Raw genomic sequence first — 24,128 nt, 5'->3', positions numbered from 1 at the left:
CTTCCTTAATTATCACAAATGAATACAAGAATTCCTTTGAGCATTCCACCTCAGGAGTTACACATCCTTCCAACAAACAAAACTGGCAAAATCACATCAATTCCCAAAATGCTGCTATTAACAAAAAGCATTAGGAAGCAAAACCTTGGGAAAAACAGTATACATCAGACCTCAAAAACCTCATGAACTGTGTAGGAGACTCAAATAGGTACTACTTAACTTTCTCAGCTCTACATTCATCTCTGGCCTGACGTGCAAAGTGTTCACCAGTTGCTTCCAGCATACCAGTTGAGTATGGTTAACAGCTGCACCATACCTGAGCAGCACAAGCTCTGTGGAGCTCACAGGAGTCACATCAGAAAGCAAATTCCCCTGACAGTCCCAATTCCTCCTCTCATCCTACAGCAAGGGTGGAAAGGCCCAATACAGAAAACTTTGCAGACCACTCCAGGTTTTCAGTTATGCAGCTGAAGACCAAATCTGGTCACCCAGGGGCAAAGAGATCTTTCTTCAGCAAAGTACATGGTGAGAGCAGGAAAAGTCTAAGTTACTCAGAAGTGGATATGGAAGTGGGAACTTAGTGAATGTATAAAGAAAGTGCTTAACAGTCAGGGGACAATTTCAAGCACAGGTTCATTCATCCTTTGCCAGGGTTTGATTTTTACTTTAACCAAAAACTGCATCACACCAGGGCAAGTAGTTCCCATGGAATGTCCATAACAGATACTTTGATAACCAGATCATCCTCTACATTCACATTATGAGTAAAGTTAATATTGGCCATCACAGCAATTTTCTAAAATATTTTCTATTATTCAGTCCACAGCAGCTTTGAGAAGAAACTACACTAAAAATACAGCACGTAACACTTTGTTTGCATAAAATATCTGGTTAACTTTCATTCATTAAATGTTAGCTTTACTTCATTGGCTTTTATTACAGTATTTTCCTAGTCAATGAGAATGATGTTCTTTAAACATTTTTTAATAACCCAGCCTGCTACAGTTTTCATAAGGTTGTCAGATCTTCCTGTCAGATCCCATGCTTCATATTATTTACTCAAGTTTGTATTAGGTTGTGTCTTGGCTCTGTAGACTTTCATATTTCTATGAAAATTCACAAGGCACCCAACAGAAGTAAAAAATATACTCTGTAGGCTGCACCAATGCATGTGCACGATTCCTGCATGTGCAGTATCTTTAATAACTGTGGACAGATTCACTTAACAGGTTAAGTGATAGCTCCTATTAGTCTACAGAAGACCAGTTTTATTTTAGAAAGAGCTATTTTCCCCCCAGTTTGTATCATGCTAGAATGGTTAATGTTAATACCTAGCATCCAAATGATTAGTGAAGCAAGAAAGCTAACTGCAAACTAATTTAGATGTCCAGCTACCTTCCTAACTATAGGCTTTTACCAGATGTGTGAACAAGTGAGTTCATTTGCAAACCAGCATTCTTCATACATTTGCTGTGGGAAATGGATACCATCAGGCTACAGATTTGTAGTGCTTTGAGCAACCTGGATAATACTACATTCCATGTCTGTGTTGGCACAACCATGCTTTGAGCAGAGATGACAGCCAAAGCAGCTCTGGATGCACTCCAGTAGGGTTACACTGCTGCTGTTCCACAAAGCTCTCAACTTAATCACTGGTTTTCCAGAATTACAAAAAAAGACCAAATTGAAATACCTGTTACACCTTGGGCATCAGGTTCATAAATACATAGGTGACAAACTTTGTTAAAAGGAAAAGGGAGAAGTATCAGCCTTGAAAAAAAACATGCTGCATACCACTGCAGATACGGTACCCTAAGGAATCTTTGCAGTGGTGCAGTGCAATACTGCATTTCCTTTGCCCTTTAATTTTCCATTTCTATGTCTGATCCTGGCTCTCTGTCAGAAAATTAACATTTTTCTCTGTTGAAGACATCTCATTAATTAAAGGTCTTTCTCATATGAAAACTCAAGTTTAGTGAAATGATGCCAACCACCCAAAAAATGAAGGCCAATCCCAGTGTTTCTCTGCCCCCTCAATCTGTACTGATGCAAATCTATGTTTAGCATGATTTTACATTCTACATCAGGTTCCCTTCATCACCACTGTCTGTATCCCTATCAACTTGTAGATCTTATTTTAGTATAAAAATAACTTCTCTATCAGACAACTTCAAACATGGTTAATCCAGCTCCTTGTTTAGGTTCCTTTGCAGTGAAACAGCACCTTCTCTCCAGGAGAGAAGGCAAGCTAGCTTTTACCATAAGAAAAATGCTATACTTCATAATGAAAACTAAGAACAGGTAAAATTCAAGCTAAAACACCAGATTTCAAAATTTGAGGGGTGGGAATCAAGAAAATAAACTAACATCTCAGGTATTAAACTGTGGCTGAAGAATTTGGCTTCCAGGGCTTCAACACAAAACCACAATATATGAAATGTGCTTATGATGTACCTTGCTCTCAACTCCTGGGCTCATTCAATCTCTGAGCTCCTGAGAGAAACTCTCAAACTACAAAAATAACTTCAAATGTACACTAAAACTATCTAAATGGTTTACTTATCTATTGAGAAGGAACAGTTGCTAGGTGGACACCATTTCTTCCTCTCCACTTCTGAAGAATCTGTCCACAAACCAGGTGCTCAGCTGATCAATATCCTTTATCTAGCTGCTGCAATTCAGTACATTGTTGAGGCCCTTAGTGGCTTTTGTTTTTTCTCCAATCCATATTAAAGCCAGGATTTGTGGTCCTTTAAAAATTGAGTTCTGGCCCAAAGCCCAACTTGGACTCAAGTAGCTTTTCTCTAAACTTGCAGGTCAGCTTCCTAAGCAATGGATTCCTTGTGACCCCCCAGGACCACAGGCCTGGCACAAGGTGATTCAGCCATGCTAGCAATGCCACCTTTGACCTTGATGAAAACAAATACAATTTAAAACACTACGATAAAAACGTGACCCAAATGCAATACCAGTAGCTGAACCTTTAGCCTGGACCAGGTCAGTAAAAGTGCACTCTGCCCTTTCTTTACTACGGCATATTTGGTGTTTTCCCTAAGTTTCACAACAGTTTGATTATGTGATCAAGACAACCAAGAATTAAGTCAATGCCATATGTTTTTGTAGCACTGACCTACAACATTTGAATACATGGAAGATTATGTCAAGGCACTGATGCAGGCAGTTCCCGTTTCTACACTTAGGAAATTTTCATAAAAATCTATTTTTTCTTAGAAAAAAAAAAGGTTTACTTATCAATGTACAGGCACATTCTTCCAAGCAATTTTTCCCCTATGCAACCCCAGAGAATTCCTTGTGACCAGTGTCAGTTACCAGCTTTGATTATTTACTGAGAACAAAGCTATTCCTTGCTACTACTGTGTAGCTTCAGCTTCAAAGGCTTAAGAAGTCCATGCTAAGGAATGTTCCTGAGGACAAAATAACACCTATGAATAAACTGAACCAAACACTCCAGCATAGCTCATTTTTTTAGTCAAGCTGTTTATACTTTGCCATAGCATGCACACAAACCTGAGAATAACTAAAATGGCCTTTATAAAACCAGAAAAAGCCAATCTGGAAACAAACAGTGTTGAAAGATTTTTACACTGAACTAAGGAAAAGGTAATCCTAGAATGGGAAAAAAATAGGCCCTCATAACACAACATTGAAGCTCAGCACAGTACCAGTCTTTATATACAAATAGCTAAGATTTTGCCAAGATACTCAAGTCTAGACGTTATTAACTAGAGGTTAATTGTGAATAAAGGAAGGGGGTAAGTTTTGTTAGATCAGTTGCTTGAGGTCCTTTGGTACCATAAACAATGAGTAAGCAAAATTTAGAATGAATTATTCAACACCTAAAATACTGAAACTCATTGAAGCTTTCAAAAACATAATGCTTCTAATCATGAGCACAATTTAAAAAAGAATAAACTGCAAGAAATACCCAGGTATTTCTAGTAACCTATTTGTCCATCTATTCTGCCAGTTATATTTATGCCTAGTTAGGGTTTGATGAAAAGAAAACCATCCTCCCCTTGCTTCTGATAAAGTTACCCAGGCCAGTTATGAATGTCTGACCCTGCAGAATGGGAAGGAAAGACAATTCTGAAGCAGCCTATCCATTTTAATAGATATCATTTTCTTAACTGAAAAAAAATAATAAATTCACACATCTTTAGTCTTCCCCCTTGTCTGCACATTTTGGAAGGCTAAAACCTTAAATTACAAACTCCATCTAATCTGCCACTTTGAAATGAAGAACAGGTTTCATTGCTTATATCACTAGAGCTTCAGACATCTTCCAAGGTAACCTTTCACAACCACACACACAAAAAAGCCCCAAAACTAAATCCAATAAGACAAAATTCAACAAGACTGGAGTAACTCATTACACAATGTTTTGGTTTTTCAAAAAGCACATTAAAATGGCTGCCAGCCACTGAACAAATCTGCAAGTCTGCTATATTGCTATTGAGAATACAATTTTTAGTTTTCAGACTAATTTTATTGTTAGTACATCCAATAATGAAAGCTATTATTATAACTTAATTTAAGGAAAGCCTCAGGGGGTGGGGGTGTGTGTTAAGTTTTTCAAAATAAAAATAACACATTACGAGAAACTGCTCTTGAGTAAAATTTGGACACTGCTTAGAATAGGCAATACAAAATGCCTTTCCTGTATACTCCATTTCATTTAAATGCAGAAACATTTATTTTAAAGCCCATGTGCACTAGAATGCCTCATGTAGTAATTTTTTAGTATGATGAACAACCCACTTTACAGTTTCCATAGGCTTTTGGTTTATTTTCAGTACTATAAACCTCATTCTATAATTCCAGATGATCATCGATTTAACTTCAGTGTAACTCAGTGAAAAACTCCTAGGTTCTAACATGTAAAATTTCCTCATATTACTGAAGCATTTAGATGTAGCTGTAGACCAGGAGTGAAGTTAGGTGAGAGTACACGGAGTTCACAGCCCTCCCATGCTCTGGGTGTTCATTAGCACCACCATTCACCCCCATCGAGGTCACTTGAGGGCACCACTCCATCCTGTTACATGACTTAAAGCATATGATGGAAAAAGGGGATAAAAGCACAAGGCATGGAATGCTTTAGCTACTTCGGCAAATGAGGTGGGATTCGGAGCTATAAAGTTGGTCATTTAATGATGTTGGTTTGGGATTCATACTCCCACTCACTAAACCTGATGCCATTACATGCTTGGATTTATCTGAAGCGTGGTAACTGAGAAAAGCTGGTTCTCTACAAGGTTTCTTTAACATGCACAGTTCTAGCTACCATCTAGTGAAGCAATAGTGGAAAAACACATCATATGTCAAGCATGTGATCTTTAACCATTCCAGTGTGTGGCCTCTGCCTTTTTCTTTCCCCTACAAAATGTTCATCAGAACAACTGTTTGAAAAACTTTTACGCAGCTGTGTGCCTCATCCAGTTGATGAAAGCACCTCTTAAAATCCACAGGTTAAAGAACCAGACCATTAGATATGCTTCCCCATACTCCTTGTGCAATATCTGACTGCCAAAATAATTTTGTTTCCCCTGAAACACAGAAAGAACAGGATACATCCTGCAGCTATCTTGCTTTCGAGTTTGCTCCTGTCAGCAAGTGTTGATGTACAACAGGGTTTGCATGGGAGAGCACCAGGCTCAGGCACTGATGAGGAACTGCCTCCTGGCCCACTGGTTCAGCAGAAAGGTTACCAAAAGGGACAAAACCTTTCAAATAAGGTGTGAAAGGGGATGCATCTTGTAGTGATTCAAGATGCAACCAGCATTTTGCAATAATAGTTTGGTTTTTCGTTGTCGTTTTGTTTGGTTTTTAACTCTGGAGCCCTGTTCTAAAGTAGCTGTATTGCTTTTAGGTGGTGTTGACAGCAGCTTCCAAAAAATACTCTTGAGTTTGAAATCATGCAGTAATAGCTAGAGTGCCAGAAGGGCTTTCCTGTATCTTTTAACACACATTTGTGGTCTGTAGTATACAGGAAATATCTAACACCAACTACTGCATGGATTCCTGTTAGATTTATCCTGAGTGGTGTTTTGCCAAATTAGTGCTAATGCACAAACTGAGTAGTGTATATATTTTATTGCACTCTTAAAAATTCTCCAACACCCCATAGCAGTAATTGTAAGGAGTACTACAAAGAAAAATCTACTGCTAAAGCTGCTTGTTTCATATACAGGCATTTAAGTAATACCATGACTTCACCATATAACCAGATTCATCTCCATCAGGCTTATTGTAAAATACAAAACAGAACCTCTTTGCTTTATGTTTCGTTTCAAGTTTTCCCTTAGTATGCACTACCATAGAAATTTAAAAGGTACCAGAAATATGCTCCAGTGTTTACACACACCATTAAAAAAGATTGTATGGGCAAGGTTAAGCCTGTTTAGAACTAAAAGTAAAGGCATAACTTAAATATCACATTACATACTACTAAAGATAGCTTTTAAGGGACAAACCCCCAAATCACACTGGAAGCTATATTGAAGGTTTATACAGAAAGAGTACTGAAGTAAAAAAGGAGCAGAACTTCACCTGAAAACTGGAAGCAGCTTTGCTGGATCAGACTAGGTCCTTAACATCTTGCTAAATTTTACCATTCCCTCTTAGATTTATTTCCCCTTTTCTCTTTCCTATTTCAGAAGTAGGATTTGCCTGTTGCAGACCAAGTCTTTCGGAAACATAGTCTGTCAAAACCAGCAGGGCACTCCAGCTCTCTCCCACAACTATTGGTGGTTCAGGCTCCTAGGTCACTCTGCTCTCCAACACAGAAACCACGGCAGCTGTTAGTGATACAGCCCTTAGATAACTTGCTGAGTACTTCCTTGTTAAAACAGCATCAGAACAAAACAACATCCACAGAAAGAGGCTCTGCACAGCTTTGGTAATTCAGTCAAGCTCTAGGACACTCACACAAGAGACTGAAAGGCAGGAATAGAGAGGAAAAAGAGCATGGTTTTTTACAGCTATGGATAGAATGGCCAAGTAAAGTAGTCTCCCACCTACCGGATCTAATACTTCTATACCCTGACTTAAAAAGTTAAAAAACAGTAGTTTCAGTTCCTGAGTATATTGCCAAGTCTTCAAAAATACCAAGAATGAAAAATGTTGAGGCATCTCATAGATATCATGCCAAAAAAGGGGGTTATTTATGTGAGGTGGACTTCTATCCACATCAAGAATTTCAATTGGTCAAGAATAATTTCAAAACAAGCCCTAAAAGGAAACATTAAGCTACAGAATGTAAAAAAACAGTCTTCATTGTTCACTGTATCCTGTTACCAGCTTGAACATAATTTTAGCTACCAAAATGGTGCTTTTTTTTGTTTTGGCAATCAGATGATATTAACTTCCCCTTTGTTTTTTCTTTTCCTGTTTGTACACCTGCACTCTCAATGAGCAAAAAACAACAGGATTAGTATTTCATAGTTAGCCTACTACTCCACAGCTGTAAAGTGCAGAATGACAAAATACTATCAAAGCCCTGAGGGAAAAAAAACCAACCAAACAAAACAATAACCTTGGCTTCCAACCTTAAGGTCTAATTGCAGTTCCTGCAGGTAAAATAAAAACGGATATGCTTCTAAAATACTGTCTGCTTCAGATATAAAATTCACAACTGTTACTGGCTCTCCAGCTACATATTTTGAAGTGCAGACTAGGAAGAACTCCCCAAAGTTGCTGGTGCATCCTAGGATAGCAGAAAGTACCACTAGCATTTGTGATTGATGCTTTTTCCCCATGCTAAGTTACGAACTATGTAACTATTCTCAAGTATCAGAGATGCAGAACAAAGCTCAATAGCCAGGTTATAATCAAACTGTTGGGAGCAGCTCAGCTTTGTCCTCTGCAGTCCCAGGCTGGACTCCAGTCACACTCAGCACAAAGCAAAATCCTACCATAGAGCAGCAGAACAAGCTTAACTGCTTGCTCACTTTTAAATGTATTCTGAGAACAGACCCATATACTGGACAAGTGAAAAAGTCACCTAAATGGCCTTAGGTGCAAAAATGCTTCAGCCTATATCATTAAGAAATTATCTTAACAAAAGAAAACCTGATTTCAGCAGGTGAGCACTCTCAAGGTGTGTCAAACTAAAAAGCTGTTCATGAGTAATTCATTAAGTGGGGGAACAACATGCTTCTCTGTTCCATTTGAACTCCTACCTTCAGAACAGATTCACCAGAACATCCTTAGTGATGGCAAAGGGTTTATAATTCATCTACCTATACACTAAAGGTACAGCCTGTACTGTCAATACAGCCCAAATATACTTGCTTCAGCACTGAAAGTCTTTCACACGTTTAGGAATGTTTTCAAAATAAGTCTTTAAAACAAGCTATCAGGACTGAAGTTTATGATTTAACTTATCCTATTTAAAGAGGTCCAGCTCAGGACCTCCTAAAGATCAAAATCTACCATCACAGAATGAATTTGTATTTCTATAGGTGAATTGCTTAGGAGTGGGTAAGGCAGGTAGCTGTTTCAGCAGGAAAAAGTACATTTCTAGTGATCACAATGCTTTTCTGGCATACACCATATTACTGTATTTGCTTATTTTAATATGGCTTTATTAGTCAATGTTTAAGAAACCAGTTTCAGGGCTTGAGGTTCCCCCTCCTCCCCAAATCTGTACTGGGAATACAGAATACAACATGAGCCCATCCAAGTACAGGTCTCAAGAAAACAAAAGAGCAAGTTAGGAGGTGCAACTGACACTGGCATTCTAATTATTCTTTCCCTTTCCACTACCAGCACCTCAAGACCCACTGTTCATTTCACTAATACTGATTTGTAACCTCCACTTACTCCAGTTCTTTACCATTTAAAATACGCTGCTAACTTAGAGACCAGTGGAAGCTTTGCTGTAGAAACAGGACTTTTGACAATGAAAACACAAGCTTTTAGTATTGTGAAGATGCAGATCTGCTTATCTTAATCCACCACATTCATTACACTTAAATGCTTACTACCACTGTAACTCCATCTGGAAAACTGCACTGCATACAGCTACAAAGCAAATAGAGCTGATATGATCCTGCCAAGGCTAACACGTGGTTTGAGGAAGGTTATGACTGTCCAGAAACACTGGATCATTTTTTTTTTTTACTGAAGGATTGTAATTTTGTCTAGAACAATACCAAATATGGAAGTAAGAAACCACTGATCTTCTGTTTCCTTTCAAGTGTTCCTAGAATGAACCAAGAATAAAAGGACAAAGTAAACTACAGGAAGAAACCACTGCTGGTCATGAACTTATTCTGCATATTGAGATCAGGTCTCTGTGGACTGGGTGTGCTGGTATTTCAGGCATTAAGAACCCAAGAACCAGAATTCCTATTTACCACTTGAAATGTTTTCAGAGTAGTACTCATGGCAACAGCCCTAAGACTTCAGAAGTCAGCTGGATACCAGGTAACTAAGTATTCCTTTCAATATTAAAACTGTCAGCTAACAATAGTACTACCTACATGAAACAACTAATCCATTCTCTTCTACTGAGTGCTACTTAACTCCAATGATTTTGTAGTCTTCAAGAGGCTCACACACTTTGTTGAACATATTCCTGATACTGAGGCCAAGGTTAGGAGACTGCAGTAAATTCCATAAAGAATACATATTCTGTGTGTCTGAAGTGAGCTTTAAGCTAGAACAGGTTCATCTCCATTATTGTATGTATTTTTAAACCACAACAAAACCCCTTTTGGTTGTATCATGAGTTTTGTTAACCACACAGTATCACATATGCTGATTTAATTGTTATTTAAAACAAATATCAAAGTAGGCAAGTCCACATTTTTTCCAGCACATTGGATCTAGTCCTTTATTGATGTACAAATCCGCATTATTACACAGTGCTGTAAGACAAAAGTGACAGTTGTAAACAAATATCAAAATTGCTTAAGAAAATAGATTTAGTTCCTAGAAACAGGTACTCAACATGTATATCTCAAGCTCCACATATTGGATACCCTGGCACTGTTAAGTCTCCTTCACTTGGTTAGGCACACTTCTGATTTCCTTTGCTCATGACCTGTCCCTATCTTCTCATCTGAAAATGAACATGCTTTGAACTCGAGTTGTAACCCAATGCTCAGACAAAAGAACAAGTGAAACACAGAAAGACAGCTAAAGCAGTGACCTCTCCTACAATGAAGTCATTTGCCCTTCTCCAAACATAAATCTGCTTTAAATGGAAGCCAAGTTTTTGCCCATTAAATGCCAAATCTCAAATCAGGCCTCTGTAGGCATACAGTGTCATAAAGAGACCTCCATTTGTAATAAACAACATCCAAGTTCACTTTTTCCTGTGTTAGACCTTATTCATCTTACTTTAAAAGCCCCCAACATATAACAAAGTCTGTAGAAATTACTGCAGCTCCAACTTTAAAGTGCATTTGCTGCTAAGTCTATTCTTGTAACCCTGGATCACCAACAGAAAGGGACTCGGGTCCTTACAAGGAAACATTGCTCCTGCAGAGACTTCACCTTCAGCCACTGGCAAATGGAACCTCACCACAGCCACCAAGGATGATCCCTGAGGGGCTCACTGAGTCGGGAGGAAAATGCTGCTCCTGCTCCTGCTCCTCCTCCACCTCCTCCTCCTTGCACACCCACTGTGTGTTAAGATAGAGAAGCAGGAAGGAGATGCACTGCAAAGCCAACAGCTACTACAGATCAAGTAAATGCTAACAGTTAGGTTACAGTTTAGGTTTATCCATTTTCAGCTTTTTTACCAATAACACTGCAGCAGATAGAAGTTAATATCGTGTTGCAGTAGGCCTATACTTCCCCTTCCACCAGGGCCAATCAACTCCATGAAGTCACCTTACTCCAGTCTATCCAAGCCTTGCAGTTACACAAAGAACAGCCAGGATACCCTCAAAAACTGTAAACATAAATCTCCTTACCCAGAGGAGTTATTTTGACTTTTCCACTGCAAAGACCTGAATGTTTTTGCAGGAATCTTTGGTCTGCTGAATCTAGCAATTATTGACCAAGATAGCAGTTCCCAGCATGTATTTAAAGTTGAGGGGAAACTCTGAAAAAAGCTTGAGACTACCAACACCACCACATCAAGCTCTAGAAACATGACTGTGTGTGAGGCAGTTTTTAAACAGAGAGAAAAAAAAAAAATCTACCTGAAGTAATTCTGTTCTCAGCAGGACTAATATATTTTAATTGAAAAAGTCAGATTTTTATTTTCATGGATTTAAGCAATTCAGAATTGAGGAACTAACCAAGTTTACACAAGAACAGTGTCAGCATGAAGTACAGAAGGTACAGAAACTGTCTGTAATAAAATCATGCTCTGTAATACATCACTCTTCACAGTAACCAAATTTTTTATTCAAATCATTGTAGGAGAGAGATCGGATGTTTCTTGACAGGAGTGCTTTGTCAGTCCAACTTGCCCATATAAAAACTGTACTATCCAGAGTCAATCTGCAGAACTAAATATGATACAAGAGTCTGATACAATGCTGTATTCCAGTGGCTAATTAAGTTTTTCTACAGATGACTGCATCCTATCACCAGTTCCTTCAAAGGCAGATCCCTGTTTAGATAGCAATTTTTAAGTATCAATACTGAGGCAGTAGGAATAACTACACAAAATCCATGTTTCATGTAGATTGCCAGGAGACATTGCAGATTTATTAATTCAGACTACTTAGACAGGTAGTACCTCTGTGCTCAGAAAGAAAGGATGGGTGGTTTTGTACCTTTATATTCCTTCTGGAACAAATCTTACCAAATCTGAAATCCCTCATTTCATTCAAGTGAAAATCCATGTTTCATGTAGATTGCCAGGAGACATTGCAGATTTATTAATTCAGACTACAGGTAGTACCTCTGTGCTCAGAAAGAAAGGATGGGTGGTTTTGTACCTTTATATTCCTCCCTGGAACAAATCTTACCAAATCTGAAATCCCTCATTTCATTCAAGTGTATCTGTACTATGACATATTTCAGTTATTGTTATAAATATTTTGCACATTTTCCTCTTTAGTTACGTATTCAATACAGTCAGGGAAAACAACAGGAAAACAAACCTTACATGATGGATAAACAGACAAAACAAATCCTTCCTCAGTACTGAAAGAAAAAACAAATACTTAAATTTAAAAGTATGCACTTGCTTTTGAGTACCATTAAATGGTCTTTAAGACTAGATTAAAGTACTCTTTCAATATGACTCAGGAACACTGCTTTCACTTAGCAAATGAAGTATTTTGCAGTTCATACACCAAAACATTTGCAGTTAGAGTCCAAACCCAAATGGTCAAAATTAATTCAGTACATGACAGTACAACACAGCATGTGCTCAAGCTGTACACATACATGTTTATAACACCTAGGTAAATGTTTGTCCTTGGAATTTTCCTACTAACCTCCAGACCAGTAGTACTTCCATACCAAGTGAGCTCTGAGTGTACAGGAGTCACAATCCAAAGGTCTTTAAACATCCTGGCAGCTTTTGTTAAAAGAAATTCACATACACTTTGTCTCAGCATACTTCTTCACAAAGCTGAGAATAGCACAGGGTTAAAAGTTGCTGCAAAAGCAAATTTGGAAGCACTTAGGCATTTGTGCAGACATGCATCCTTCATGGCAGGAGGAAAAAAAACAAACCAAAAAAACAACAAAAACAAGATGAGACAAATTCCTGACTACTGTTTGGCACTGCAAATAAATTACAGTCAAGAGGTCCCAGCTTCTGCCTTTCTGTATGTCTGCTATTAGCAATATACAACAAAAATCACAGCAAAAGATAAGTGTGCACTGGTAAACTGCCTTGAATGTAAAGCCTCCCAAATGCTGTGGAAAGTCAGATTGAAAACAGAAGTCCTAGGCACAGGATCAAACATCTGGCAGAATATTACTTCATAAGACACAAGCATGAAAGATTTAAAATCCTGGGTGTTACAAACATTTCACATGTTTTATAAAGAATAGCTGGTTGCATTGTTCAGACTTGAATGTGACTTCAGCACCTAAATTAGACAAGGCTGACCAAAGACTGGTTACAGACTCAGGCTCAGCTGACGAAGTTGATTCAGTGAGTGGTTCTGAGCTGGCAAGGAAAAAAAACCCTCACACTTCCTCTACAGGGACAAGTGCAGCTCGTCACTACACATCTGCTGGTCCCGTTCAAAGGCTGCCAAAAAAACCTCTTATTTTGACTTCAGAATGCTGAACAAAGCATCAAAATAACTTCTATAAGCAAATGCTTTTGCATGAACCATTTAAGTTCCTTTTTTTGATGAAGCAGGGTAAAGAGATCTATCATTATCCCAGCCCAAGAGTGTGAAGCTGTGGCCCTTTGCACGGTTCCCCTGACATCCAGAAGGAGCTCTCACCAGGCACTTCTGGAAGCCAAAGAATCACCCAGATGACAGGAGAACAGAGCACTGAACCTGTTTTAATTTTTAACACTTCCAGTATGGTGTTAATCATGAAGCATGCTCAACATCTGCTAGCATCTGGCTTTAAAGCTCACATTTGGTTGCTGGTTATAGTAAGGTATCATAGTAGGTAATTCTTCATCCTTAAAAGCATCTCTAAAATTTGCTCCCCAAAAAGCATCACTTTTGGTGATAACTCTGGCCCATGCTCTATTTACCAATGCTGCTTTCTTTCCTTGCCAGCTCTATCTTTAGCCTTGTTTAAAAAAAGCATTTTCACTTTCAATTAAAAAGTCTCAATTCAGAAAATTTTTTTTTAGAAATACATTTTACTATTTATGAACCAAATCCACCAATGCCAATTAAATGCCCCTAAGTCTTCAGAAAAAGATCACACCTCCCCTCTCAGGCTATTTATATTAAACTCGAGCTGTTGCACATTAGACAGTCAAACTCCAAGCCATCTACACATTTGTATGAAGCATATTTAATGAGGCAGGCAAAACAGACCTGTAAGGTGCAATGTGTGAAAAAGCTTTAGACTAAGAATCCTTTTCCTACCACAGTAATCACTTAGTCGAGCAGAGAGAACAGATCCCACGCCCTGCCAGGACATGAGTGCACACCTGCTCTTCCCCAGAGCAACCGCATTATTCAAGAGGTGAAGATAGGAAATCGGGAGGTGGAGAGTAGGAAAGCCGAAAGGTGAGGATGAGTCAGGAGATGAGCGGTAGCCGCACTTCCTGGGCAGGACGGTGATCGGCATCTCAGGAACGTGGGGGAAGGGAGCAGAAGATCGGAAAGTCTGAATTGAGCCCAGAAAGGTGATTAAAACACAGCTCCTCACGTCCTGTTTCCCCGGGAGTGCAACAGAGGGTAGGGTTGCACAACAGTCCTAACGATTAGGTGATAACGATGAGGTGAGGCGAACGTCTAAACAACTTGTCAGAGACAGCTCTCGATTCAGATCTTAAGATAGGGAGAAAATCCCCATTTACTTTTGCCGGATTTCTCTGATACCTGTAAATACTTGTACACCCATTTAGGAGAAACAATAAAAGCTAAAGAACACAGAACAGCTAACAGAGTATTTTGGCTACAGTGATTTAAAAAACAAATATATATTTGGTTTATGTATATATATATATATATATTTTGTATATATAATCTATATCTAGCAGCGCATACACTTGTAACATTTAGCCAGACAAAACCAGTTAAAAAAAACCCAACCAAGCTACACTTCCACAGGAGAAGAGGAATGTTGGTCACTGGCTAGCGACCTGCACTGACCATAAAAACTCCTTGGCAGACAGCAGGATAGTCAGGAAATTGATGACCTCCAACAGATGTAAAAAAATGTCAAAGAGAACCTTTATACTGTTCCCCCCCAAAAGATTTAGGCTTTTACACTTATGTAAACCTTTGTTGTTAATATTCAAGGTGAGACTTTCAATAGTACAAAGTGGTTTCATTCAAAAAGTTAGCAGAAGTGCAACCTTTTCTTGCCAAAGCCTGTGCCTGGTGATTTGTGTTTACAAAGGAACTGAACTTTTCCCCAGCTCCTTATTTTTGTAAAACACACACTCCTCCCAGTTCCAAGATTCCTCTCTTCAGTTTTACTCTTTCTAGTCTTGCACTGTTAACTCCCAGAACAAAACCTGTTTTAATTAAGTTTTTAATATAACTCTTAATTCTATTAGCCACACACCACCTATATCTGGACTTAAGTAGACTACATGCAATCAAGACATTCCCAGCATCTTACTGGATTGAACTATAAATATCTGAACTCTACCAATATCAAACTATGCTGGACTGCTATAAAAGTGTTCCTTTAAGAATCAACCTTTCCTATTTGTTGAAGAGGCAGAAATACAAGGCCACCAAATATGCCAGATAAAATGCACAGAGTCACTCCAGTCCTACAACAAAATGCTTGCTTAGCATTGAAATGCTGACTCAAGTAAACATGGGAACACTTTTTTTTTCCCTTAGCATAACTCAATCAGACAATCCTGGCTTGCTGTAGAATTTATGAGTTCCTTGAGATATTGCTGAACCTGCTTTCACTTGGAACCCTCCCTTCTTCTCCGCAGCAAAGCAGTACAAAGCTTTAGGATTAATCGAGGACAAAGATCACACAAAAGGAGACAAGGTCAATCACTGATAGGTTGCCATGGTGTGTTTGGTTCTGTGTTTTTCGTATTATTTTTTTAATAATTATGGCAGTAGTTTATACCTCAAAAATAGTACTCTGCTTGTTGATTACTGTTCAGTGTTTTATCCTCGAGTCAAAGCAAGCCAATGGTACTCAGGGGAAAAACCTTTCCCTGAAGAGTACAGAGCTACTTTAAATACAAAGTTCAATCTATGTCACATTGTGACAAGATTATTTTAGTAAATGACAGATTCCCTATTCAAATCCAGATGAGATCCACCAATGCATCTCCATAAACTACCTGATGACAGCATGAAGTTCAGAACTCACAACAAGTCACACAAAGTTGACCTGACCTTACATTTCACTTCAGAAAGAGTTTGGCTTAATTTTGCTGAACGTTTAAGGATCCAGTCTATCACTACAGTGGGACTACTTTACACTTACACTATACACATTTTTTAATACCTACAAGTTACAGCTAAGTTATCAGAGGCTCTAATGTATTGTGAATTTCAGAAATCAAAAAGCAGTTAGCAAAAAGGGATGTATTTCAAGAAAAAAAATTTAACCAGTTGCCAGGTATTCCTTAAAACTATCATCTGTCATGCAGCTTTGCTCCACTGTTGCTCATTCTAATCCTGAAACAGCTCACCCACCTCATGCCTGCAGATCTCATCCTGAAACCACACTGTTAAACTGACATTGATCTGAATTTAAAAATAAACCAGTAAAAAGAGCACACATATTGCTAAATTGCACGGAGCCACACAGAGCCAGCAGACCTGCACAGGGTAATGCACCACAGCACAGAGAGTGGAACATTTACACCAGTATCAGCTTCATACACTCTGGTGTATCAGGCTGACTGAGAAGCATTAAAGAAACTAAAACTTACACAAGAAGTAACCCAACACCCTGTCAGAGAAGTTCCCTCTAAGGTCTGATAGAGTATAAAAGATTTAGAGAACACAAAGAACTCCTATGACATTCTGCTTTTTCCTCTTCCCAGAAGGATCAAAATTCTGAAGACAAAACCAAATTAAAAAGTGATTTTTTTATACAGAATGAGTATAAAGTTTCAGGATATTAGGAGTGTGACTCGTTGTAAGCAGCAATTGTAAGTCCTGCTGAGAAATTCTTCTACAAGCATAAGTCACAAAATATTACCTTTTAATGATTATCAATTGCTTGGGCATAATTCTTAGAAAATAAATTACTTTTAGAAACAACTTTTCTGGTTCTGTTGTAAACATCACTTACAGATAATCTTAAAAATGCAGTTCACATTAGCTTGAGATCTAGTGAAGGAAAGATTAATTCAAGATTACTTCACTACTTGACTACACTAAAAGCTGAAGAGTAAGCACCTGAACAGTTAGTTCCCTGAAAAATTGTGAAAATTCACAATTCTCTGAAGTTATCTTACTTGCATAAAGTAAGACCCATTGAGTATGTTACCAACCAGCTACATGTAAATACAAGCATTATATTTTGATTAAAACCTTTCATTAGAAAGGAATTAAGGGTCCATTGTGGATCAACCAGCAGACTCATGTATCTCAAAGTATTATTGTTTATAATGAGACATCTCTGAAGGAGCTGCACCAAGGATTTCCAACCCCATTTAGCGTGTCAGCAGCCTGGGCAATGATCCACCTCTACCAGGAAGTCCATAGGTTCCACAGGTGTCTGCAACCTAGCAAGTACTGAGGAACAAAGGTTATGGGGTTAAAGAACTGATTTGAACCAGCTGGCTAAACAATCAACTCACATGAAACACATGTACCTGTCTCACTCAAAGTTCCTTACCAAAACCAAGGCAGGAAGAGCAGACTGTGACAGAAATTTTAGCTTCCTAGCCTCTGTAACACTTTAAAGCAAATACCTGTGCTGAAAGGTGTTACCAGGCACAACTGCACTTACCTCAGGAAATCAAAGCACAGGTACCACTCACAAGAGGGGCAAGCCTTTAAAAGACACGGGGAGTGAAAGGCCCAAGCAAACACTGCATCTAATCAGTAAAGCTCTGAGTATGTCAGGACTAGGTGGGTCAGTCTTAAAAACTAAACCCTAGTTAAGCTTTAGTAGGAACAATGCAAAGGTCTTTTAAGTATTCTAAGTCTCAGAACCTCAGTATCTCTCTGTAGGAGAATTTTTAATAAACGTTTAAAGGTTATGGATTTTATCCTAGCTAGGATACTTTAAGCTTTTGTGTAACAGGTAGTCAAACATTATTTGAATTATTTCAGGATAAAAGCTATTACCTATCATCAGGAGTCAGTTACTAATAAACTTGATTCTGCTGCTGAACCCCAGCTTCTCCTCAGCTTATCATTGATGTTTTACGGATATCACATCCCCTTATCATACCAAACATTCAACAGACCCAGCAGTTCGCTGCAGTGCCCAAACACCCTGGCTTCAGGAGCCACATTTGCTGCATATACTCCAGTTTTCCTGCTGCCTGTCACCAGGCCATCGTTCCCAAGTGGACCAGAGCAGACACCGATACTCGGATACAGGTGCCAGACAACAGGAGCTCGGGGGAGCGGCGCCTCGCAGCAGCCTCTCCAGAAACACCCTCTGAGGCCGAGATGCGTCACCTGTTGTTCAACAACGCTGTCGCGTTACCTCCCCACAAGATTTTTCCTACTTGAGGACACCAACACGCAAAACCTATTCGGATTCCAAGGGGCGAGAGAGGCCAGAAGACGAGGCTCGTCCTCCGCAGGCGGGACGGAGGGCCCTGGGCTGCCTCTGGACGGGAGTAAAGAGAGAATCCGCCGTGGCCCGGCGGCGGCACCCACTCGGGGGCGACAGGGCCGGTAGCTCCCGGCCCCCAGCCAGCTGCTCCCCGGCAAGTGCCTGGCAGGGCCCCGCTTCCCACACGCCGGGGCCGGTGAGAGAACCGCCCGCCGCCGCGGCCCCTCCACAACGCGGGTCAGCGAGCGCTGAGGGAACACAACAGACGGGCGCAGCGCAGCCTCTCTCGCCTCAACAAAAATCGCCGCCGTGCCCCCCCTCTCCCGCCGCCCCCAGCTCATCCCGACAGAGCTGCCCGCAGCCCCGGCGAGCCCGTCTCCTACCATCGCGGTTCCTCGGAGCTCCTCCGCCGCCGGCTCAGCCCAGACTCACCGGCGCCCCAGGACTGAGGGAAGGAGGGAGCGGGCCCGCCCTCCCGCGCGCGCAGCTCACCGCCTGGGCGGGGCGGGGCGGTGGCCCCCGGCGGGCGGGGCGGCCCCGCGAGCTCTGGGGCTCACGGCGACGGCGGCGGCAGCGGGCGAGGGGGGGGTGAGGGGAGGGGGAAGGCGTAGGGCAGAGAAAGGCGGTGGCGGCGCAGGCGGCCCCGGGCGGGCGATGTGTCCATAAATGGAGAATTCGCCGCGGCACAGCCAATCGCGCGCCGCCGGGACGTCATTCCCTGAGGGAATCCCGGCGTGGCGGCGGCGCGCGCGGTCTGCGCCCCCTCGCGCTTCCGCCCGCACGGAGCCCCCGCACGGAGCCCCCTCCGGTCCGCTGCACCCCCCGGGCCCGGGGTAACCGCCGCCCCACCACGCCCGGACTGACCTTCGGCCGCAAAACCAGTCCCGGCAGTGCTCCCCTCGGGGCTGCCTCGGGCCTCCCCCGTGTAAAGCCACCCACAGAACTAAGGTGCTTCTCACCCCTGAACGCGCTGCGAAGTGCTGGGCGTCTTAACACCAAGGGGATCCTGAAACAAGTCTTAGGTGTACCCCACAAATGAAAAATAAAAATGTCTGGTGTTTGCCTGGTAGCTGGCGTCTCTGTGTTGCTCGCACCGTTTTAACACAACCCATAGAATGTCTAAGGACTGTGTTTTCTAAGGGATCAAGTAAGTAAACCCAACCACAACTGAGCACTGTCCCGCTAGCAAATGTTTCTCCTCAGGCACGAAGCCCGGTTGTTGACTTCGATAGATTTCTCACCACCACTTCTGAGACAGAATGTAAATAAATAAAACAGAAACAAACCAATCCAGCACTCCTCACAACAGCCAGACCCCAAATCAGATGTCAACACTACTTCCAAACTACCTTGAAAAGCACTCTCAGTAGGTACAGTACCTGGTTTCATCGTTAGATGTTACTGGGGTTTGTTTTTTTTTTAGTTAACTCTGATTAGCAAGTGTAATTACTGGAAAAAAATAGGGTGTAATAGTTATTCTATTCTTATTGTTTATTTTGGTTCCACAAGCTTTGGATGAAACCAAACAGCCCCTTAGGCATGTTTCATCCTTGGTTTTGAAGAACACCAAAACACTTCTACAGCTCAGCTGGGTTTGACCTTGTCAAGCTTGGGATTTCCATAGCTGATTGCTTGGATGTTAACTGACCTCGATATGAGGAGTAGGAAATACTTGAATTGAGGAAGTAGCTGGCTGGTGAACATGAACTGCAACAGCTATTAAAGAAAAAATATATCTCATAGTGCTAGACATGAGCAGAACTTCACAGGAAATGAGTTTCACACTTTGATTACCAACAGAAGGGGAGCAACAGCAGCTTTATGGAAAGAGGACAAAAATAGTTCACCTAATATTTAATTTGAACATGCAAATGCTATATAATTTATGAAATTGTGATAAAAAGGGGTGAAAAAAATCCTGTAAGAATCCAGAGAGCATATATAGGGCAAACAAAATAATCCATATAGGCTTTGTAGAGTTTTCTGTTTGTTTTGAATGTATTGTGTTTTTTTTTTTTAGTGTCCAGGTTCATCTTCTTAAGACATGTATATTTGCATGTGTGTGTGTGCTTACAGACATTGAAACACCTTTATAACAAGTTGCAAAAAACCAGAAACTGTGTTGTGGAAGAAGAGAAAAAAAGTGCATTCACACTGCATAGTTAACTGTGAAACTAGTCCTGGGTTCATTGAACTTTATGTGTGCTTTTGGGTCCATCTACTCTAGATGAACCAGAAGATGACTTCCAACAAAGATTTTAGGACCTAAGGCACCAACACCCTGCACTGCACCAACCTTTGCTATGCACTGTGTGTACTAAGCACAGTCCAATTCACAACAAACTCTTTTCATGCTTTTAAACACAGTCATTTAATTCTGCTTATTTTAATGATAAACATCTAATTCCCAAGCTGACTATATTAAGTGAATGACACTTATTCAACACCCATGCTCAGAAGCAGGGGAAGGCATTTCCCTTTGGATGTGCCTGAGAGGTCTGTATATAATGTGCCATGGTCACCTCTGAGAGAGGCAGAACCCACACCTTCATCCTGAGGAGTTCCACCAGAGTAAAAAGGAATCTCTATACTTTTAAATTATGCACAAAACTTTGAAGTGGTGACATTTCTGTCACAGAATTCTTCTGTACAGATTACTTTTAAAAGACCTACCCTGAAAAGATTTTAGAAAAATTCCCTGCATCAAGATTTTTCACTGTTTTTTTCAGTGTGTGCGTTGTCTGCCAGTGTTTGGTTAGTAACACCTACCAGCTCAGGCACTGAAGTGCCAACATCAAGAATAATTTTGAGGATATATTTTGGCTGCAAGCAGTTGGGGCACTTGATCCTCCTGTTATTGGTCACTGGAGTGAAGCTTCAGGAAAATATTTAAGGACAAGCTTCACTTCAATGCCTGAGGAGGCTTCCTGACTTGGTATTCAGGACTGGTTTAGACACAGGTCCAAGCTCTGTTTGCTTTGGATGTGTTTTTTTTTTTTTTTTTTTTTAGTGTCCAGGTTCATCTTCTTAAGACATGTATATTTGTCTTAAGAATTTTTTTCCAACTCTTCAAGATCTCTCAATCTCTTTAAGATTTTTCTCCAACTGCAATTTTGAGGATATATTTTGGCTGCAAGCAGTTGGGGCACTTGACCTTCCTGTTATTGGTCACTGGAGTGGAGCTTCAGGAAAATACTTAAGGACAAGCTTCACTTCAATGCCTGAGGAGGCTTCCTGACTTGGTATTAAGGACTGGTTTAGGCACAGGTCCAAGCTCAGCACTGACAGAAGGGCCTACAGCCTCTTTGCCATCTCCTGACCTGTCACAAGAGAGAAGCTGTTGGCTCCATAGGGCAGCTGGTAACTCACATGTCTCACCTGCCCACTGCTGGGTGCTGGCACCAAAGAGGAATCAGGCAGATGCTGAAATGTATAAAGACTACACTGTCTGAAAAACATAGTTATTTACCTCTGGAAATGCCACAAAATATAATTTTCCCTTTTCCTCCACTCTAAAAACATTATTGTGTCTTCAGAAAGAAGGAAGTCTCATGTGAAGTCAATGAACCTGGAGATTAGAAATTTTAGTGAAATAGGCACTGCCCTGACTGCTTTCTAATTGGTTAACACTGACAGCAAAGGGGAAAAAACATTACTGCTTTTTCTCTCACTCACAGAATATATTTAGAATTTTATGGGCTGCATATAAGATGCTTCTGTTGATCAGAATAATTTAATTAATAAATCAATTAATGCCTGGTTACTGCTAAAATAAGGCATAATACATCAGAAGGACATACTCTTAGAAAACGACACAATCTGGTATTTCTTAGGAAGATGAAGTATTTGTGCCACAGAAAATAAGTATAAAATTAGGGAAACTGTCAAAATTCAATGCCATTTTTGCTGCATCTGCTTTTCAAAGAATAAACAGACACTTAATAATCTCCAAGTTTTTCTGCTGAAATGCAAATGGTTAAGTTCTGCCTTCAATTACGCTCAGCAAATTTCTTCTGAAATGTAGGGAGAAACAAAATAGCATGTGTCAAACAAAAGCACAAGTTTATGACTTCAAATGTGATGAAATTACTTCAACTATTAGTGTAATTTTAGCTTTCTTTCACTCCCTTTCTCCGTGCCTAACAATTTTTCCTTCTTTCCTCTTTTGTTGGCCTGAGAGGAGCATACCTGCTCAGAAAACATGCTTAACAACATGTTCAACATCTCCACCTAAAATACCACTACAGTAAAAAGTACAGCAACAAAGTCATCAGCCCTTTGCCCCCCCAGCATTGTTATTTTGGGGGTTTTGTTTTGGTTTGGGTGTTGTTTTTTTTTTTTTAGGAAAAGCAGCATGTGGCTCTTTTTCTCTGGATCTGATTAAGAGAAGCCTCAGATGTAAGAGATTCTCAGAATTCACTGGGTTGGATTTTTCTCCAACTGCAAACCAAAATTTGTGAAAAATGTTGTTGTTTGCAGGGCTGGTATAATCTGGAAGAAGTCTGAAAGAACTCAGTAACTGATGAGGTTTGCCTCCTGTGTTCCAGTGACTGAATTCAGTTAAGCTATGGAGGTTCACATAAACCAAAGTACAAGGATTGTTGTGTTTTTCTTCCTCAGAAGGAGATTTTTTTAAAATATTGTGCAAGCTTTTAATACCAAAACTTTTATGTTATGCTGAGCAACCTGATTTAACACCAACATTTGCCCTCCTTTGAGCAGGGACTTGGACCAGATTCCCCTCTGAGGTCCCTTCCAGCCTAAATTGCTCCATTCTGTAATTCTACAGTTACCTAAAATGGGGCTTCATTCATGAATGATACAGCTGAGCATTCAAGAATAAATTAAGATTATTGTTAATGTTGCACCTCAATCAGGAAAATGATCTGAATTTGCCTTTAAGAAAATAAACTTATGTGTTCATTCTCAATTATGCTGAAGGTTTAATTGTATAAAATACATCAATTTTAGTACTGCTTTATATAGAAACATGGAAGTAATAATGATCTCTGGTAACAGAACAGCTGTGTGGTTCAAACCAAAGATCATTCAGCAGGATGGGTGGCTAGGGAAGAGCCTAAGAACAGACAAGCATTCCCATGTCACCTCCCCATCTCTCTTCCCCACCATGCTGAACACTGCTGTCAGACAAGAGCTAAAGGGAGAGAGCAGACTGAGAACTAATAAGGAGGCACCTTTTAATGTTAGTTTCAGGTTTGTAGTAGGAGGTACCAATGCTGCCATGTTTTAAAATTAAAATAACTTTAATCATTTTGCTTTAAATAACAATTTGCTTTCAAGCCCCAATCCTGTAGACAGATATACTCAAAAAACACTGAGTATCCAAGGAGTCCTTCAACAAGAAAAAATCACAAGACAGGTGCACATAAACTACCCAGGGGCATGAAATTAGTGTGGGTATTTGCTGGGTCAGAGAATACAGCTGAGTACATCAGTAAACTTGAGCAAGTTCAGCAGAGGCCTTGGGGGCTGGAGCCCAGGCCCCTGAGGAGATGCTGAGGGAGCAGCCTGATGAAAGTAGACTTTGGAGGCACTAAGAGGAGCCCCCAGTACCTATGGATGAAGATGGAAAAGCTGCAGGGTGGTGCATGGTGGGAAGAAAACAACATAAATGTAAACAAGGGATGTTCTGTCTATGTATAAGGACAATGTTTTTCCCCCAGTGTCCAGTGAAGCAGGTAACCAGGTCACCCAGAGAGTCTGGGCAGTCCCTATCCTTGGACAACTTCATGAGCAGGTTGCATAAACCCCTAAACAACTGCATTTTGTCCTCAAGAATGGCCTCGCTTAGAGCAGGA

General features: G+C 40.4%; 1 protein-coding gene across 4 annotated transcripts in view; it reads right to left on the bottom strand.

Moving 5' to 3' along the window:
• MYO1E (myosin IE) overlaps window positions 1-24,128 on the bottom strand; it is a 236,796-nt gene that overhangs the window by 67,991 nt on the left and 144,677 nt on the right. The window contains exons 1-2 of one of the 4 annotated variants that reach the window (XM_071755040.1): window positions 18,693-18,849; window positions 18,210-18,363 (exon numbers count right to left, since the gene is read on the bottom strand). The exons of 1 other annotated variant lie outside the window; for it this stretch is intronic. Coding sequence is in view for 2 of the 3 variants with exons in the window: in XM_071755037.1 (XP_071611138.1) it covers window positions 16,176-16,205 (30 nt within the window). In the remaining variant the exon portion in view is untranslated. Of the gene's footprint in view, window positions 1-16,175; window positions 16,221-18,209; window positions 18,364-18,692; window positions 18,850-24,128 lie in introns of those variants that run through there. 2 more of the 4 variants (XM_071755039.1, XM_071755037.1) reach the window with 2 other exon arrangements.

This window comes from Heliangelus exortis, chromosome 11 (assembly GCF_036169615.1).
Source record: "Heliangelus exortis chromosome 11, bHelExo1.hap1, whole genome shotgun sequence".
Lineage (NCBI taxonomy): Eukaryota > Metazoa > Chordata > Aves > Apodiformes > Trochilidae > Heliangelus > Heliangelus exortis.
This window is presented reverse-complemented; position numbering and strand designations above follow the sequence as displayed.